General features: G+C 38.5%; 1 protein-coding gene across 1 annotated transcript in view; it reads left to right on the top strand.

Moving 5' to 3' along the window:
- The window catches only part of ADAMTS18 (ADAM metallopeptidase with thrombospondin type 1 motif 18), a 79684-nt gene extending 58846 nt beyond the window's left edge, over positions 1 to 20838 (top strand). The window contains exons 17-23 of the mRNA XM_009277313.2: positions 5637 to 5778; positions 7250 to 7376; positions 11986 to 12190; positions 14625 to 14816; positions 15195 to 15407; positions 16830 to 16977; positions 20723 to 20838. Of these exons, the coding sequence (XP_009275588.2) occupies positions 5637 to 5778; positions 7250 to 7376; positions 11986 to 12190; positions 14625 to 14816; positions 15195 to 15407; positions 16830 to 16977; positions 20723 to 20838 (1143 nt within the window). The remainder of the gene's footprint in view (positions 1 to 5636; positions 5779 to 7249; positions 7377 to 11985; positions 12191 to 14624; positions 14817 to 15194; positions 15408 to 16829; positions 16978 to 20722) is intronic.
- The last annotated feature ends 225 nt before the right edge of the window (positions 20839 to 21063 follow it).

Genomic DNA, 21063 nt, shown 5'->3' on the forward strand with positions numbered 1-21063 from the left:
TTTTCCTTTTAATGACCTTAGTGGACTTTCTTGAAAAACAATAGTTTGTCATAAGCTTTTAGTTAAGGTAGTGTTTAAAGTGACTTTAGAAATATTGAAGAGATAAAACCCCTTTTGTTTTAAGGTTTGGCTTAAGTAACCAATGGGTAATTCTTCCTTTACTGGTGCTTTCCCAACAGGTGTTCCCTCACTTCCCTTTGAAGTTCCTGGTGTTAGCCACTGTCAAGGATCCCATCCAATAACTGCCCGTTCAAGACAACGGTCCTGTTTTAAAACTTGTTTTAAACAGTTTTCCACCAGCATCATATGCTGCATGCTTAGATTTAGTCTACTGAAAACAGAGTAAATTCATAAAAGTCAATGGAATTAATCTTGATTGAACAGAGAAATCAGAATCTGGCTTAGGATGTTGGATGTTACAATATTTATTAAACAGCATGTAGATTCACAGTGGATGAAAACTGCAGGTCTCGCAAGCGTAACACAGCCAGGCACTAGTCTTCCACACTGACGAACTTCTCCATCTGCCCTTATTGGTGTAACTGATGGCTCACTGCAGATAGCTTAACTCTGTTACATCCACCTAAGGAAATTATCAAAGACTTACAAAGCATGGGAGTGACCTAGCAAATGTAGATGCAATTTGAAGACTCAGATCAAAGCTACCATGTATGCTGGGATTCAAAGTTTGGGCTCATGCCCACTGTGTAAATTATGCACATGCAGAATGAGTAAAGATCAAAATACATGAAGCACATATGAGTAAACAGTAGCTATTCCTTTACCTGGGTTTTTCTCTATGCTCAGCTTCACTCTTTAAGTGATTTGTAAATGTCTATTAGTCCTTCACAGAGATAATGAGTCTTTTTTTCAGCTTGTTACATGCCAGGCATTAGAATGCTTTGAATATGCCAGAATATTGTGGAAGAAAGAGGAGTTTATCTTGTGTAAGTTAACCTCTTTTAATTCAGTGTTGCAAGTAACTTCACATACACATCTTACAATAAAAAACACCTGAAAAACACAGAGTCAATCATAACAGAGCAATGTTGATAGGCTCGTTAAAAATTTGACCTGCAAAATGGAGTATTGTATTGGAAACTTAGGATAGCCATGGGAAAAAAAAAATAATCTCAAACAAAGGAGCAGATGTACAGCTAGTTCAGAAAATTTATTGGTTTAGCTTTGAAATCAAAATTAGCAGCAAAAGGAAAAGGTTCCTTACTCAGGAGAATTCAATTTATCCATTGTTTTAACATTCTGTGCCCTAAGCGAAAGCCACAGTTCTTTTTCTTCAGAATAGATCTGGCAGATTCCAGCCGTAGAGTCTGTGGTTTTCAAACTCAAGAAGCTGTAAATTTTATAACTCTGCGCCCTGCGGTCAGAGCTGCTGAGTGTTGTGTCTGAAGTCAGGTGGTTGGTGTGTTAAAGGTAGACATTAAACAGTTCTATTGAGGAACTGGAAATGTTTAAGGAGGTTGTTTGCCAGCTGTAAATTTGGGAGCAAATGCCAGTTGGCTGAAAAGATGCTGGAATGCATCCAGTTAAGTAGACTAGCACTGGAGGTCTTTCCAAATTTGTAGGTCTGATAACTTGGCTGTATATGCAGACTTCAGTTATTGTGTTGTTAAGGAAGGGCTTTATAATGAATGTTTGAAAATACGATAGAAAACTTTTTATATGCTCATTACTTTGGCAAAATTGCAACTTTGCGATAGTATTGCATTCCTGATGAAAACCTGGTTGAACATTATACATTGTATACTATTTTTCAGCTGAGTGCCAGGGACTTTAAAGTGTATGGTTTTGTGCCCTGCAATATTTTGTCTCCGATACTTTTCCAGAGTTTGATTTTGCCCTTTTTCCACGTAGCTGGGCCGATACGGGAGGAAAGAGACCTGACTGTGATGCAGTTCTTGCTTTGTAAACATTCCCTCTTGTAGTCTGCTGGGTGGGAAGGGGCTCTAGCTTTAGCTGCCGGGCAGGAAACGGAGAGAAGATCACTGCATCTGCCTGTTATAATTGTGACTACTTTCCAATGTGCAAGAAGGGGGTGTAGCCCAAGGTCTTAAAATGTGTATGGCCCAGCTTGCCTGGTGTGCAGGATTTACCCCACAGGCACTCACTTAGCTGGAGGTTGTGAGTTTCTTACATCGTTTTGTGGTTGTTCTCTGAAGTGATAGATGCTAACATGTCTTGTTCTAACTCGTCCGAGATCATTTCCTCTTCATTCCCTTCACTCTGTTGAAGCACCAGGAGAATATTGCTCTAACAAGAGTAAAACTGGTTGCCACTTTTATCTTCTCATCCTCTTTCTTTCGTGTTCTGAATTCTGTGGTTCAGGATGCATTCGTTCTGTTTCTTGCCTCTACTATCACAAAGTAAAGAGCACTTTCAGAAGACAAGTGTTCAGTCTAATACTTCAAGATATTTTTATTAGAAAAGTTTTAAGCTTTACTTGTTTTTTAGCCACTGACATAGCACAGTTTTATGACAGTTGTCAGAATCAAATAAGACGAGGGCTAACCCTTGCACAAGGTCTTGAGGTATGGACAAAACCTCCTCCTCTTTTGACACGACTTGCTAAAAGGCCAGATAGAATTTCAGCCTCTGCACTTGAAGGAACACAGAGCACCTACTGAAATGGGACAAAGTGCATCCTCATAGGACCATGAAAGAGGAAATCTGACTTTGACTGTTCATACATTAGCCAGATCTTTTCTAACACAAGAAGAAAATAAAGCTACTCTCTGAAATTGTTTCTGGCTGCCTAAGATGCTGAGATCTGTGCTAATACCTTTGACTCGTAGGACCTTCCAATGAGTAAAAGCAAATTAAAGCATTTTGAGGTCTGGTCTGAAAGAAGAACCAGGAAAGGAATTGTTTTAAGAATAGTTTTCCTGAATATAGTTTTCCCTATTTTACCTGAAGCACATGTTCTGAAACTTTACACATCAGATATTTGTCTCAATTTGTCCTTAAAAGAAGGACAGTAAAGTGAACACATATTATTGCAACCTGTTTTTTCTAGAAACTCTAATGCCCATGGACTTGAGGTTCAAGATTCAAAGTGACTGTGGAACAGCTGTTTTAACAGAGTTGGACTTTTTGCTATCAGCAGTTGGACAGCTTTCTAAAAATAAAAATTTCTATAGAAGAGATACTTTCCTTCATCTGAAGGGGTTGTTAAATCTTATAAAAAATTTATATCAGATAGTGATGAATAGCCAAGGAAAAAAGAAAGGTCCTGAAAAAAGTTACACTGGTAACGATATGAATAGAGCATAACAAATAGGGCACAGACCCACACATTGATGAATGAGCGTAAAGTAAAATATGGAAACTTTGTAATATGCTCGTTAGTGAGCACCATGTGCTGTAAGCACTGAACGCGGTAGAGGCTTTCTGGAAAGACAGTATGAGATCCAGAGATTCAGAGTGCATCTGTGTAGGGCAGCGTGAAGTTGCACAGCAGTCTCAATTCTAATGTTTCCTAATTTCAGAGTGTTTGATTTTAATCCTGTTCTTGTAAAATAGTTGTGATACATACATTCATACATGACTCACCCCTAAAGCAGATATAGTAAGATTATTTCTATCAAGAATATTCAGTAAAAATGGAGAGGTCAGTAATCATTCTCAGATCTATTTCTTCCGTAATCTCACAGGTATTCTAAGGTGCTCATGAATTAATCTTGGATGGGTGAGATGAAAACTTTCACATGAAATACTTTAATTTACTTGTGCTAGGAGGATCTCGTAACCTGAATCTTCCAATGGGAAGGCATGTACTTCTTTCGGAAGTATTTTGCCTTTTACAGTCCTAATTGCTATATTCTCAGTTTGGCCCATTATTAGGGTTCACTGACTGAAATAAAATCTTTGGCTACTAGGAATGGAAAATATAGCATCCGTTTTTCTTTCTTCTAGAAAACTAAACAGTGTGCAGTCCAGATCCTTCATGTGTTCAACATTGTTGAGCTGGAGGTCATGTAAATTTGGTCTGAATTTTCACTGTCATGGGTAATTTCTGTTTTCCAATAGGTACATTTTCAGAATACTTTAAAACCCTTGGCTACATTTCAAAATGTTATTATATTTCTTGGTCTTAAATGACATGAATGCAAGTTTGTTGCTATTTTATGAAACCAGTCTATACAGAGATCAGTTCCACCTGCATGGATTGCTTAAGCACTCAGGTTAGACATCATGTGAACTTACCTGATATTTTATTAATATTTTGAATGGTAATCACTAACATAGACTGAAATTGTACTTGAAATGCTAGTGCTTATCAAAAAGCATATTTAGGAACTGAGGTTAACTGCACCTGCTCTTTATATTACTATGACCAGATTCATACTGGTGAAGAATTAAAACTTAGTAGAGCTCTGTAACTGTAAACTCTTGCACTTTTTCTATTAAGTATGAATATAAATGCACTTTGCTGCCAAAAAGTTTGTTTCTAAAATAAATGTTGTTAAATAGAAATTTCTCCCCAAATTTAGGTATGTGTCAGATGTTCATGCATCTTGCACTGATTATAATTCAGACTTGAAACAAATGCAGTGAATTTTAGAAAGTTGCCTACCTGAAAACTACAATATAATTCACCACTAAAATAGTACACCCTCGAGAGCTAGGCTCCCTGAGTTAAATGACAAAGATTGTTATTATAGTCAGTAATCACACTTTCTATAAATTTTCTAACACATTATGCTAAAATCATGAATAAAAGATTTTTCCAATCCCTTTTCCCTTGTAGACACCCAGGGATGGGTGCTCTCGGGGACTGAAGCTTTATCAGCTTCAATCATCATGAGAAAAATACCAGCTGAGGGTCTTCCAAACAAAATGTATCACCAGTCCGCATTGAAAAACGTTTTTTACAAGAAGAAGAAAATACTATTTTATACCCTTAGCCTCAAGAACTGAGGAAGCCATCTCTAGCCACCTCTGTTCCCAGTCCCCACACTGCTATACTACTGCTTTGCTCAGGCTTCTTTCAGTAAAGCAATTGAGTCCTGCTTACTTAATGGGCAAAGGCTTCTTCATTCATAGAAGGCATTGTGGAAGAATCAGCTAGCCTGGACTTTGCTTACTAAGAGAGAGGAAATTTCTCCCACCCCCAAATCCTTAATCCATCCACTGCACTGCCACAGGCAAACTCCAGCACCTGCCAGCGAGCCCCCAGTGAACGCAGGGATCCACTTGTTAAGGGCCAGTTGCAGGAGCAGAGCACTGAGAGCTGGGGCAGGGGCAGCAACTAATACTGCATTGCCAAAAGTCTTTGGATGATATTTCACATCTACTGAAGGTATTTCTGCTTCACCAAACCAGTCAAATGCCTTCTGATTTAAAGGAGTGTTATGCTGAACCATGTATTTCTGCACTCCTCTGTTATATGCCCTGCAGGTGTTAGTTCAAGCAAACGCTTTGCTGTTTAGTAATTACTTTGATGGTTTTTAGTTTATTGAAAAATTAGGTCTCCTGAAAATTCTTTCACAAATATGGTGTCTATAAATATATTATGTGTGTATCATGTTTAGTTCATCTCCCTTCAGAATGACAGAATCCTTTTCTTTTTCTTCAATCCCTTACCTTTTTTTAAACAAACCCCAAATACCCCTCTATAGATCCTGTTACAAGGCAAAAATCCTGGGATTGCTTGGGAATATACATTTTCCAAAACCAACAATGAAAACAAGACGTCTGTCAAAAAACATAGCTACTCCTGGGTGACAGTGCAGTCAGAGTGCTCAGCTACTTGTGGTGGTGGTAGGTAACTTTCCAATTGCCAATCCTCTTCTTATTAATTTTTTTAAGCATCTCAAACATTTCATCTGCCTTTAATTTTGCAAACGTGTATCAATACATACAGGGGGTTACACTGAACACCTGGTCCTTATTTTTTTATCTGACAACTTATAACATAAAAGAAGTACCTTCATACTTCCTTTATAGTAAAAAGAAATTCATGCCAGTCTCAGTTCATGTCACTTACACGAATTTTTTCTTTAGGTCAATCCATAGGCATATGATATCTTGCTGTTGAAGTAATGTGGGAATTAAATATGTGCTTTGATGTTGTTGTAATTTGGGAACATAGAAAGATACCAAATAATCAGTAAAATTTATCTTATCTGTAGAGAGTAATTGAAGACTAAAATATTATCAAGACCTTTACTGACAGTTGCACCCTGATCTTCTCACTGTTTAATTACAAATATTTGAGTTCTGCCAGGTCAGAGTCTGAAATTCTATATAAGCTAAGGATTTCTTATTACCATATTCCTCTAGGTATTTGCTTTGCGCAAACCGTCTATTTGTTTTCCTAAATCCTGGATGTTCTGTCAGTGAAAGTACTTCTGGGATGTAATGACAGCAGAAAACTTGCATGTGGGAAGTCCTGCAAAAAGAATTGAGAATTAAAATTTTAGTGGCCTTTAAATTGGAACTGGGTCATATAAATAAGACTATATGATGCAGTTGTCTTCAATACCAAAGAATAGGATTGGGTGACCAAGGAAATGCCATGTTATGCTCCTGTATTGGCAAAAAAGTCAAGGGGAAATTCAAGAGTATCTTGCTAGTTGTCAGACTTCACAGCATCTCAGTAGACTGTTTATGGAAGAAAGACCCACCAGGAGCACTGCAGACATAAAATATGACAACTGTATTTTTCTTGCTTCCCTTTAAAACAAATGAAGGTTGCAGCATGGATATAAAGATGATGGAAACAACCGTGTTTCCAAATTTGACTTGCTGTGCCCAATGAACCATGTGTGAGTTGAATGATACATCTCAATGAAAAGCTAAATCTATAAAATAGAGTTTAGGTACAGGAACCTGCAGAATTCTGAAGTCTGTAAAGATATACTGTAAAAAGTTGCAAAATGTTTTGTAGCAGTTTGCAAGTACATGAGGAGAGCGCTAAGCAAGCACTGCTAGTTTCTGCAGGGAATTAGGATTTGAAGAATTACTGATTTTTGCTGGGGGAAGATTCTGCAAATATGCTGTTTAGAACTAAAATGTTTCATCTGACTTCAATAGTACCTCTGTTACAGAGAAGGAAATTAATGTTAAAAACATGTTGCCAAATTAAATCGTATTTTATTTAGTTCAAGTCAGTGGAATTGTACCAAGGATGAGCTTGGACTTGTTTAGTTAAAATTCTTCCCTACTACTTTTTCTCTTATATTTTGAGTAAACGTTTATTTTACTGTATTTTTTTCTAATACTTCCATAGGACATATTACAGCAAAAGCAATTTGTTTAGAAGATCATCGTACACAAGTTAATTCCTCCTTTTGTGGCCCAAGGACGAAGCCTTTAACTGAAACAAAATTATGCAATACTAATCCCTGCCCAGCATAGTAAGTTCTCTTTATTTTTGTACCTTTTCGCTGTGCCTTATGACTGAGTTTGCCACGAAAGAAGTCCTCTCCGATAGGCACACAGAATTATATAGCCTGCTAGATGAACCTGCTTTTATTCTGTAACATAAAACAGTAATTGTTTAAAAATGTTAGTTGTGTAGGCTTCTGCCCAATGATAATAATAGAGGTGGTATTTCTAATGTTGCTAATGCAAGACCTCCTGAGGATTGCTTGCAGCTCTGTCACCATGCTGGGGTTAGCTATGTGACACTGAGTAAATTTAAGTTACTTAAAGGCCCTTTCTGCCACCTTTACTCACCTTGAATCAATAAGACCATTTCCTGAGTAAAGTGCTACTCCCCGTGTGGAAGCTTGGCCCCATGACTCAGATTCCACATATTAGATTAGGTTAAAAGAGTCTTGTGAAGTGCAATTAGTGACTTTTGGACAAAATGTCCCACAGAGCATTATGATACCAAGAAGAGGACTATCTAAACCAAATAAATCGTCAGCAATGCTCCTGGTGCCCACAAAAATAAGTATGAAGACATTGCCTATGTGAACGATCTTATTTTCTAAAAGACTTAAGAAAGGTGAGATGCAAAAGAAGACATTGACATACAGATAAGCATTTAGAATCCAGCTGGTCTAAATCAATAGAGCTCCTTTAAAAACAAGGGAGTTACACTGATTTATAGTAGCTGTAGTAGGGGTCCTTTGGAAAAAAAAAAAGTTGTGTGCTCATATAATTAAACACAGTATTATGTGGCTTAGAATATAAATGGGTAGATTTAAGGACACATTGGCCATCTTTCTTCTGCTGTTGTTTTCACTTTTGGATTCCTGACTTTGCAACCTTACCATTATTTTAATTTTATACTAAAGATTAGAAAAGCTGTACTATGTTGGACAAGACATTTTGACTTCCAGAACAGGAGATTTTCTAAAGCAGTATGTTGAAAAAATTAAGAGTGTCAGTGTGAAATAAAGACAGTTGAAGATGCATTGAAGCACACAGGCAGCAGAAGGCAGAGGAACTGGAGGAAAGCTCTAGACCTGGTGTCATCTGCTGGTTTTACTCTGCAGTGATAAAAGCAAAGGGCGGTAAAAGCAATTGGCTAAGCCTGCTCCCATTCTTCATAAAATAACACATTTAATGAAGTTTAATAGGAAGCATTCCTCATCTCCCCTGATCCAGAAGAGGATGATGGGGCAAAGCAAAAAGATGTATATGTTCTGCAGCGGCTTAAAAATCCACATTGCAATATGTTGAACATACTAAAAAATAGTCCAGTAATAGTATGGAATTTCCTGCAAAATTTAAAGATTACAGCAGAGTACACAAATTCCAAATGGCAAATTATACGCTATGACCACAAAACGATAGAGATGATAAGGTTGAAATAATGGTAACATGTGACATGAGAGCCCCATGTTCCAGCTTCAGCAGTTTCTTTAGATTGCGTTTAGATTTTCTCAATACCAATTTTAAGTAATCTTTGTAGCCAAACACAATCTTTTCATATGTGACTTATCTTCTGCCAGAGCTATTTTTATCCAATGAACGCAGTATCATGTACACAGAAATGTATTGTCTATGATGTTCCCAGGAGTCTTTTTAAGCTGTTTATGCTTACCTTCGTTTTGATGTGGCATTGTTATGCTATAAAGATTCACCAAAATCATATTCATTTCTATTGACCACACACAGAATTTCCATTTCTATTAACCAGAGAACCCGATGTATTTTGACAATCCACTGATTTACCTATCACTGAAAATGCTGAATATCCATTTTGACACACAGTGCAATGTTTTCATGCTGAAACTGCTCTGATATTCTTAGATTTACTACTTTAAAACACAATTAATGACTTGAACCCTAAAAAGAGTACAAAAAGAAAAACCGTAAAAGCCCCAAGCCACCTCTAGGGAAAAACAATTCAACTCACTAATTAATTACTTTTAAAATCCTTAGGATATATTAATGTATGGAGGATCTACATGTAGGACCATGTCTTAAATTAACAGATTGCCATTCAGCTGAGTGAAACTGAGCCAGAACATCTCTGCTGAGCAATCTGCCCAGAAAGTCACGGCATGTAATATTTCCCATAAAACCAAGACTGCCAACATCAAAAAATGTAGTATTAATAAATACCACAGAGGACACAAAGAATGCTTAATACCCAGCACATTAAGCAAAACCAAATATGGTAGGCATAATAGGCAAGGGAAGGAGGAGAATAATAGATGAGGTACAAGCATGTCAGTTTTCTGACATAAAAGATGCTGCAGACATAAAGGTCAGTGAGGAATAATTACTGCATAAGAACAGAAACTTAGTAGTCTACGTAGGAACAAACTACTGTCCCAACAGTAAGAACACAGAAAGGCATCAGTACTGCACACTGTTGTTGTTGGATTTCAGAGCTGCCAAATCTGGTCATAATTATTTAGTTATTATTTGAGCTAATGAAAGATACTCTTGGATCACAGCCCAGATAATCTTGGAAAGTGGCAGTTTACTAGAAGACATTAAAGTAGGTTTTTTTCCCTCTCCTCTGTGAAGAGGGGAACTTTCTGGGTAGTTATGGTGAATAAATGCTTAAAATGAACACTTTTGGTTGCTCTACCAATCACTGTTGTCAGAAGCATCAAGGCAAACTGATTAAAAGTGGTAAAATGGATTAAAACTATAACTTTTTTCCAGAAGTTTGTATTTCAATAGTACAAATATTTATAAATCAGACAAAAAGGAAACTTCTGACATGTTCTGGAATTACATAACTACTGACTTTTCACATTAAAATTTCTTTGTCCTTAAATTAGTGCTTTTTATCTTTCCCACTACTTTTGGCAGTTCCTGAAGTTACTAGACTGAGAGTCGGGGTTTCTTCTATTCCCAAAGGGTTTTTTCCAAAATAGGCTTTTTATACCAGTTCCTGAGTTACTAGACTGAGAGTCGGGATTTCTTCTATTCCCAAAGGGTTTTTTCCAAAATAGGCTTTTTATACATTTTTTACAAATTAAAATTAGCTTTGTTTTCAGGCAGATGTGAACAGACAGGCAAATGGGATGCTGTTCATCTTTCACACAGTAAGAAAAGAAAAAAGAAGAAAAAGCTTTCTTGTCATTAAAACTGTATGTAAGCAGCTATTCCAGTGGTGACAGGACTGATGCTGAGAAACTGTGGAAGTAGGATAGGCCAAGCAGTCGGATTTGAGACGAGAACCTTTTCTGTGGCATAAATTATTAAAAATCTGTAAAACTGTTGTTTTAGTATCTTTAGTTTAATGTCAGTGCTGGGTCTTTGAATAAGAATTCTCAACTTGAGTAATCATTTAGTCATTCATAATTTCCTTTGTTTCTTCACTTCTGTTTTCCTATCTAGTTGTTATTTATGGTCTTAAATTGTAAGCCTTCGAGGACGAAGACACTTGGTTGTATGTTTGCAAAGTGCTCTACAAAGGCTGGGGACCCACTTAGTGCTTCATTAATAGAAATACTGGGCTGCTACTAACATTTCAAAACTGAACTTATCCTAAGCAATTGGCAGTAATTCTTCAGACTTTGTGTAACTTCAGTGACGTGATGCGTAACTGAGGCGTGCCTGTGGCTGGAGTACAGATTTGCCCAACAGCTTTTGCTGGTTAAATTTCCTCTGTTTTATTTAGATTCTACATCATCTGTATGCCAAATTTATTAGTCTGAGGACATTTAAATCCTCCAGACACTAATGACAGGACTGCTGATTTTAGCAAGCAAGTTCTTTTTTGTGAATAGAGGCCAGTAAGGTTTGACATAAATACCACTGGACAGCACCATGCCAACATTTGTCGCCCTGTGTGAGTGTATCTACGCACAAATGCATTGGGAGGTACATGCTCAGCTAAATTGGCCCCATTCTTTCCCTGCCATGCCAGCTTTTCCCTTATATCACCTTAGGTGAATCCTCCTCCTCCACCCTGTCTTCCGAGAGATGTAAAAAGGAAAAAACGTAACAACAAAGGGCAGAACTTTCCAATAATTGAATCTTATCGATTTACAGAACTCTCTCCATCTATCTGACTTCTTCCTTTGGCCTCGGGTCTGTTAGTTTATTTGGAGGTCTCTTCAGCAGCTAAAGTGACAAAAGTGATCATTGTACCATTTCTTTAGAAAAGATTTTTGTTTCCCTGTTTTAGAGAGGGGTTTTTTCAATTGAAAGCATAGATGCCGTTAAAAAGCAATGGTGATTTGTTAGCCAGATCCTTAGATCTTCTAGATATTCCACCAGCCTCAATGGCAGCATCTCTCTCAGACCCCATGGAATTCCAGATTCCAGATCGGATTCATAGGCAAGTTGGTTCTGGTAGATGAGAACTGTAAATAAGTAATACTCGTTTTTCTAGTTGTGTGACTTATATTTCATCCCTAGCAAAATGTTCCATGCTTTGAAGATAGATTATGTAACTAAGGCTTTTTGATTGCTTGAACAGATACATCAGGAGAGTACGCTAAGCAGAATCCCTGAATAATTCACATTTGATAGGTGGCTCATATGTATTGATTTTACAAAGCTAACTGGACTCCTGTGTTTCTAACATACATTTTCTCCTTTAAGCTGGTCAACAGGCGAATGGAGCGCATGCAGCAAATCTTGTGGAGGAGGGCAACAAAGTCGTCTCATTCAGTGTGTCCAGAAAAGGGCTTTCCAAAGAGAGGAGGTAGTGGCCCATTCCCTGTGTCCTGTCAGCACCCCTACACAGGTGCAGATGTGCAATAGCCAGGACTGCCCACCTGAATGGAGCCCTGGCCTATGGTCTCAGGTAATTTGTGGAAAAACTTACATTTTTGTCTGCTGGCATAATGAAAATATTGCCAAAAACTCTGCTCAGAAAGAATAGTGCAGACTTTGTGAAGGTCAGTATTTTGCAAGTGGCTCTATTCATGAAGATAATACGTGTATATTTTAACTAGCCTTCCTAAGTGCTCGGACAGGAGGGCTTGCCAGAAGTGGACACGTGGTGTCCTTTTTGGTACATACAAACAGATGGGTAATTTTTTCTGGTTTCATAACTTAAAGCTCTATGAATTCTTCAAAGCCATTAACCCCCCTCTGAGATTACTTCCCACCACAATATTAACTTTTCTCAGAGATGACAGGCAGTCAAGGAATGAAGAAATATTTGGGGTTAGAGTTGCATATTAATGAACACACATATGTGAATTGTGGGTTGATAAATTTGTGATTTACACATTCACTAATCACTTCTGTACTTTTGTCTTTGTTAGAGTAACTCTTCGACTGCAAGTAGAGTACTGCTGCAGTTAATTGCCATGAGGGGCATAAGGCCCCTGGGCAGATTCCTGTGCGTACACACCCTGCTTCACAAACGTGTGAACTGCCTGACATTAAACCAGCCTGAGTTAAAAAACACACACACACACACTTACACAAAACTCATCTCTGCTCTTTCTTTCACTACTATTGCTGCTGGTATGAACTGTTAATGTAAGGATAAATGAAGTACTGGGAAATCTGGGATTTAAGAGAGAGCTGACAGTACACATATCAAAAGGAGCTACATTATTTTTATTTTTCCATCTTCATTTAGTGAGATTCAGGGTGGATTTAAATTTACTGAAACTCTTACACAAAACTCATCTCTGCTCTTTCTTTCACTACTATTGCTGCTGGTATGAACTGTTAATGTAAGGATAAATGAAGTACTGGGAAATCTGGGATTTAAGAGAGAGCTGACAGTACACATATCAAAAGGAGCTACATTATTTTTATTTTTCCATCTTCATTTAGTGAGATTCAGGGTGGATTTAAATTTACTGAAAAATCTATTACTTCTGTGTACACTTCTTGATACTGTTACTCTTTAGGTGTTCAAGAACACCTTGACCTAAGCATTCCCAGCTGAGAAGCACAGACTGCCTCTCCAGGGGAGTGCCCTGTAATGTACTATGACAAACAAGTAACTACTCAACAGTCAACATAACAGAGTTTTAACACTCAAAAAGAAACTTTTTCTTCCACTGTATGTGAAGGAAACCTTAGTAAGGCAGGAGATATTATAAAAACCACGTATGATGATTAGATACTTAAAAAGAACGAACAAACACGTTCATACTTTCATACTTGCCTTCCTCTAAAATTAAAAAAAAAAAAAAAAAAAAATCCATTCTCCTCCTCTTTAGGAGGTGTTCAATTCCAGTTGGGATTTTCAAATAAGCCTATGAAAATTAAGTCCACAAGTCCTGCAGAAATGTAGTGCACAGGCCTATGGAACAAGTCAGTGAAGATTTTAAGATTCAGCTGAAAGCTGTTATATCACAGGGTCAAAGGAGTTAAAAGGAAAAAAATGCAAAATGCAGGTATTTCTGTTGCATCCTCAGTACAACTCTGTTTTCATGAAATCTTTTAAAAACGTTTGTGATTTAATACGGATAGTGATAGTGCAGGGTTCTTCCTTGGAATGTGCCCCTTAATTACTAGTAAAAAGAAGAACAATTAGAAGAGGATGCAACAAGGCAGAAAGCTGGCAGCATTACTTCAGGGCTGTTTCTTTCTTTTCATTTCATGAAATGGCTCATTCGTGCATTTTGTTGTATGGTAAGGCAATGAAAACTATAGAACGTCTTTTCAACTGAACCACGGTTCAGCAATGCATGTTCATTCACTGGTGACTTGTCCTAAGCTTCAGTTGTAATCTTGGCAATTAAAATACCTTTGGTCAAACTTCTTAACCATTGTCTGTATCAGATTCTGTCTTGTAGTGAGATTCATTTGGTGAAGGAGTTATGTATAGATTCCCTGGGTAGTTTTCTCTGCCTCTCTCTCATCCCTCTAGGCCAAGGTGAGGACAAAATAACAAATAGCTGAGAACATCTTGCCGTGGGAGATTTTGAGATGGGAGGTTAGGACGAGCTTTCAACTATGCTGTCCAGGGAAAAAAGCATTTTGCTCACAAGTCCAACTTTCCTCATCTACGGAAGTGAGATATTACTTATCTGTCCTACGTGGGGGCTGTAAGAGTTCATAGTTTACATTAAGAAAGCACTGAGAACAATGTTTTAGAAGTGACATACAGATGTTACTGTTACTTATTTACCAATAGAATTTCAAGTTTACTTATATTATAATGGCAGCTACACAGTACATTAGCCATGGTTTCTATGCTCTGCTGTAAAATACAAATAATGCCAATTTTCATTTCCTCTAGTTCAAATGAGTATTTCTTTCCACCACAGTGCTCCAAGACTTGTGGGAGAGGTGTTAAGAAACGGGATGTCTACTGCAAAAGTACTGGTTCTCCCAAGGTTAAAATCTTGCCTGAAAGTATGTGCAGCAGAGACCATAAACCTGAATCCCAGCAGACCTGTGTGCTAGGACGCTGCCCCAAAAATGACCGACTCCAGTGGGTGATTTCTTCCTGGAGTGAGGTAAAGTGGTGTGGTTACATGGCTCGCTGCCTTCCTTTGCTGCTCTTGGAAACAATGACTCAGGGACACACACAAACCATGTGGGGGAGAGAGTGCTGAGCTGTCATTTGAAAATCAGGTGTTGTAGGCAAGCCATTATAAAAAGACACAGCTCTTTACACCCCGATGTAGTTAGATGTACCCTGATGTCTTTGTTTTTCAGGACTTTCACTGACTTGGATTCATGTTTCAGTTTACCCATTACGGAACACGGTCTTTGTGGTTTTAGTTGTATAATGCTTTTGTAGTTTTGCATAATTTGGGGTCTCTTGCACGAGTACATTCTCCTTTATCTGAATGTGTTTCTGTAGATTTAAAAGGTGTACTTTGCCTTTGCAGTGCTCAGCCTCCTGTGGCCCAGGTGTACAAAAGCGAGAACTAAAATGCAGTGAGAAAAGCATCCATGGGAAATTGATCACCTTTCCTCAGAGAAGATGTAGAAACATCAAGAAACCAAACACCGACCTGGAAGAAGCTTGTAACAATGGAGCCTGTCCATCACAAACGTTGTATAACATGGTGTCTGGCTGGTATTCCTCACCCTGGCAGCAGGTAGGAATGGGAAGCTTTCTCACCTCTCTCTCCCTGTCCTGGCTAGCACTCTTCCTCCAGCACTATTTCATGTCTTGGCTTTTACGGAGTTTACAAAAGGAGTAAGTTTCTCTACACAGTAGCTCAAGTAGCATCCCCTAGTGCTTTTCACTACACAGCATTAAAGAACAAAACAACTGCAATGTGACTGCTGACTCTTGGACAGTGTGTCCACCATAATTAGAAGGTGAGGTTGCAGTGCTGGGCTTAGAGGGCACCAAACCTAGAAAAGCTGTGGTATCACATGCCACAGAATGGACGCTAGCGGGAGTGGCACAAACACCTGGTGGGCGTAAAATACTGAAGACCACAGCACTGTGACGTTAGGGCAATGTGAGTCCAAGCTACCTAGATTAAAGCTAGCTCCAGTCTTACATTGTGCTGTAGTCAAATGTCCAACTGTATGGAGGAGATATCTCCAGTACTAACAGTCCACAGGTGTCTCCTGCACGTAGCCATTCCCTAAAGAAGATCACACCACACAGCCACTGAAACATGATGCAGCTGGTCCACATCCATCATGTACTTTGGTGCAGCTCATTTCTTTGTCCTGAAACTGAAGGATGTCACCTAAAAATGATACTCATGCTCGAGAGGCACTACATTCCATGCTCATTTTCCAATGCTTTCTTCTCAGTCTTCCTCGAACTGCACTGTGGTTGAACTATTACATATCTATATGCACAATGTATTTGAGCATCTGCACAGATTGCCTGGAATTCCCTAAATACTATGATTAATTATGGGATCAGTCTGTATTTGTTTCTACATTCTTGCAAACAAGCTTCTGAATTTCTGGAACTTATCTACTTTATGAGTCACATATCAATGGGACACACACTCATTTAATAACATTTACATGAAACAATGTATGCCTGACAATTGTAATCAGATGAAAATGATCACATTTATCTTAAAGACAACTTTTCATGAAACACATACAAGTAAAAGGCTTATTCATTTTAAAATACTTCATAGATCTTCCTGCAAACGCATAGTGTTTTTCCCCAGGTACTGCCATAATTATGGTTCCAATGGGAGTTTTATCTCTGTTCAGACAGCAGGATTGGGCCCAGAGGCTCAAAGTTCAAAAGAAATCAGTGCAGACAATCAGGAACAGGTTTTCTGAAATGTTCAGTTTCTGTCTCGATGCCTAAGTAAGGAACCAAATTTTCAGCTGAGTCCTTAAATAACCAAACTTTCGGAAGGGAGAACAGATGCACACATCTTTGAAAAGTTGGTCCTGATGGGGGTTGCTGAACAGCAACACATCCGATCCTGACCTCTCTCTCTTTGAAAGTCTCATCCAAAGCCCATGGCTTTCATGGGCTCCCAGAGAGTCTCTATGATGGAATTCAGCTTTTACTTTTTTCCTCTCTACAGTGTACAGTAACATGTGGAGGGGGAGTGCAAACCCGGAGCGTACACTGCCTGCGCCAAGGAAGACCAGCTTCTGGGTGCTTGCCCCATCAGAAACCAGCAGTCCTGAGAGCTTGCAATACTAACTTCTGCCCAGTCCCTGTGAAAAGAGGTAAAACTCAGCTCTACATGCTGCAGCAGCGTTGGTTGCTTAGAACTCTATATCCAGCAAAAATCACCTTTTCCAGTTACACCCACTGAAGATTAGTATTTGGCATGTTCCTTCATAAAAGATTTTTTCCCAGACTTTCCAGCTTTACAGTTACTCTCTGATACTACAGCATCTCTCTTCTCAAAGTGAACCCTCTTAAAGCAGACTGGAGAGTACAACTGGCACAGGGTATTTTAAAAACAGGAGTATGTTAAAAAGAAAAGTATGTCAAAAAGTTATGCCATTTGGTTCTGAGCTGCATCTTTAGACTATCTTGTTGAATAACGTAGAGGCATCCTATGCTGGTACTGTTTTATGATTAAAAATAGCAACTTTTGAACTAAGCAGTAAGAATTTACCATTTATTTTTAGTCTTTTGAAGTCTGCCCAAGCTTCAGATTGCACGCATATCCTGGGAGTCCAAAAATTCTTTGTCTAGAATGTACTTCTCACCGCTTCTGATCAGTGTATGACATGCAGTCAGGGAACATGAAGTTAAGCTCTGTCCCCACTTGTATGTCTACTGTATCCCTCTCCACCTCTTCAGTGTGTTTTGCAATTCTAGAGGAGCAAGAGGAGCAAGAGGTTTTGTGTCACTCTGAATGATGGAAGGGGAATTCTCTCAGAACCACCACAGAAAGAGAGCGGTGCATTAATCCCATCCCATATATTTGCTTACAAGCTGTGTAACTCCTTCCTGTAAACTCAGTTTGTGACTCCTTCTTAACTGCGGGAAAAAAGCTCATGGAGGTCCAGGTTTGTCCCATATAATGCTAGTGATCTAGGTATGCTAAAGCACTTTAAACATTAACTTTCAAAATACTGTACATTAACTGTCTTGTTACTATTTTAAAACTGGGAGCTGAAAGTAACCCCTATAAAACCTAGGCCAGATTGCAAGAGCAAGGTGGTAATAGAGTTGGGAGCAAAGGTCAAGCTCTGGCCCTGCAGCTTGTAAATTGACATTAGCCAACCACCCCCCATCTGTACCAATTCCTGCATTCACTGTGCACAGAAACCCTGTGAAACCCAGTGATAGCTTAACAGACCATTCTACCGCATCAGCTCAAGACATGCAGAGTATCAACCTGATATATCAGGGGACCTGAATCCAAACAAGGATATATAGATGAAATGGTCCTAAAAGGGATAAATGCATAGTTCTGCTGTTTTTGTAAATAAATGTTCTTAACACTTCAAATTAACCTTCCTAAAAAGTTCTGCTGTACTTTGGAGTTTCTGTATTACATCCTTTTCTGTCACGATATAGCAAGCACTTTTCTTTCACCCCTGCCTTCCTCTGCTATATTTCATGTCTGGAGCAATGTCTGTTATTAATTTTGGCCTTGGCCTGTTTCTCTCTCTCCTCACATCTGCAGGAGCCCTTTCCCCTTTATTATAACTGGGTCGTCAGGCTCTAGAGATCAATTATCTCTTCACTGCTCTCTAACTTTCTGTCTAAACCAGCAAAAAGAGAGGGAACCAGCTGTGCTGGAATCACATTGAAGCAAATCAGTCCCTATTATCAGCTGTGCAGCTCCAGCTCAGTGATCACAGTCAAGAAATTAATGTTTCAGGGAGAGTTTACACACTTTCCCAGACAAACTGGGTCATTTCCATCCCTCTGTTAGATGCAGTTACGGTCACCATAACTCCTAGTAAATCCAACCGCTTAAAATGAATGAAAATTTAAACAACATATAAATACTTGAGTAAATAGAAATAAGGAACTGACAGCCTGATCCACATCTGTTGAAGTTTGTGGGACTCTTTGTGTTCATTCCAATGGTCTTTGGATTAGGTCCCAAGAGTAAAGTTTTCGGCCATACCTTTGTAATGTTAGCATTGCACTCCAATCTTCAAAAGGGGCATAAAGATTTATTAACATTGCCTCCTCAGCGCTTATACATTTTTTTTAAACAGTAATTCGTAATTTTTGAAAGTTTACCCTTCCATGGCAGGAGAGCTTCTTCCTGACTTAATCAGAACAACTTTCCTCACTTTCTGCTGTGCATGTTTTTCATCTGTTATCTGCTTTGGGTCCTCCCAGCGGCAAATTCTGTCTGGTGGACAGTAAGTGAAGTAATGTCAAAGCTGGTGCTGAACTCCCAGTTGCATCCCTGCTGACACTCAGTTAAGAATAGAAAGGCAACGCTGTGAGTGGAAAGGCTGCAGTTCAGTACTGAGCTTCCTAGTTCCTGGACAACTGTTTGTTCAAGGACAGTATTTTCTTTACATAACATTAGCATTTACAGACAGGCTTACGTTTTCAAAAACTGAGGAATAAAATGGCATCTTTTAAAAAATTATTATCATTAAATTCTTTTCTTATTCATTCAAATAAATTTGAGGGCGATAAAGGTATACAAAATCACCTTTGCCATGATATAAAAGGGAATCAAAAAAAGCAAAGCGGTGACTAATCAAAAGAAGTTCCTATAGAGAGACGGAGATGACTCCTGGCCCACAGAATAGGAAGAAGTTGTCTGTGCTATGTGAGGGAGCATTTATCTTCTGTGACTCAACTTAGCTGATCTGAGAACACAGGCAACGGTGGCTAGATTTTTCTTCACTGTCTCCTTGTAAATTCCTTTTATTGACCATGTAAACAGTAGTTCCGAGAGTCGAATGGAATCTGTTCCCATGCTCACAGGAGATTTCAGCTTAGCTATAAATTTTGCTAAACCTCATTTAAATGTCTTACTGCTCTCTCAGACATGGTGAATTTGTTTATAAATCATCCATATGAATCATCACTCTGCTTTTTTAAAGAAACATAAAGCATCCACTACAAAACTGTAGAAAGGAGCAGCTATGAAATGTTTTTAAAGCGACTGGGCTGTGTGTATAAATGATCTGTACATAAATTTAAGTGAAATAAAACCTTAATTGAAAAATATGGTTTATTTGTATTTGTGATTAAAAGCTGGGCTTTTCAGAACTAAACATGGTCAGCCTGTCTCTTTTCCCATTGCAGTTAATTAAGGTTTCACCAACATGGCTGAGTCAAAGTCCTAAAAGCCTGATTCATGCCACCTAACTAAAGTGTCTAAGAAGAGAGATTTCTTAGGCTTCCTGCATAGTCAAACGGAGAGAAATAAGTCCCTCTAGAAAGTCTTGGAACGCAAACACATAGCAGAGCACTTTGGGCACACATGTGCACCACGTAGGGTCCATGCATTCAGATTTCCATGCATTTTGTGTGTACATGCACATACACTCAAAGCTGACACTACTTTGAGGTGCAGGTACACTCCATGTGATGTTGATGGCAACAAGCAATCAGCATCAAGCATGGAGCAGGCTCATTTGTACAAGTACCTGGCTTTAGAACAATACGTGTAATCAGAGATGAAAACACAAATGACTATTTTTATCCTCTACAGTAGAACTTCCTCCTGTTTTCCTGAACTTCAAAGTGTGCTCTAAATTTTTAAATTCCTTTAGCCTCTGACCCTCCTATTACATTAGCTCTCTATCAAATTAACAAATTTGATCTCTTAATAAATTAAAAATCTCTTAACAAATTAAAAAAGAAACTAGTATTTTTGAGATGAAAGCTAGTTCATGGTTCCTCTTCTTTGAATTGAGTCACCCATCGTGTTTTTAGTATTACCAAATGCATACAAGCGTGCAGAACTATTGCCTGACTTGTAGACTTGCTAAAACACAGTCTTACCGTATTGCTTGCATATGTCTCCTTCAGATGATCCTTCTTGTGTGGATTTCTTCACCTGGTGTCATCTGGTACCCCAGCACGGTGTCTGTAACCACAAATTTTATGGCAAGCAATGTTGTAAATCATGCACGAAGAAGAACTGATAGCAGCGTGTTATCTGAACCCTTCAGTGACAGGATTCTCTTCAATTTATGTTGGAATTAACTTTGCTTTGAGGCAAGACATGGTGCCACATAAACCACTGATGGAAGAGACATTGTTTCTAAGGGAATGTCTGAGGTACAGTAATTGTTGGATATATGTTGAAAAAGGAATGTTTCTTTTTTTTTCTTTATTTGCTGACCTCACTAAAGTACAGGGTACTATGG

This window comes from Aptenodytes forsteri, unplaced genomic scaffold, assembly GCF_000699145.1.
Source record: "Aptenodytes forsteri isolate BGI_AS27 unplaced genomic scaffold, ASM69914v1 Scaffold50, whole genome shotgun sequence".
Classification (NCBI taxonomy): Eukaryota; Metazoa; Chordata; class Aves; order Sphenisciformes; family Spheniscidae; genus Aptenodytes; species Aptenodytes forsteri.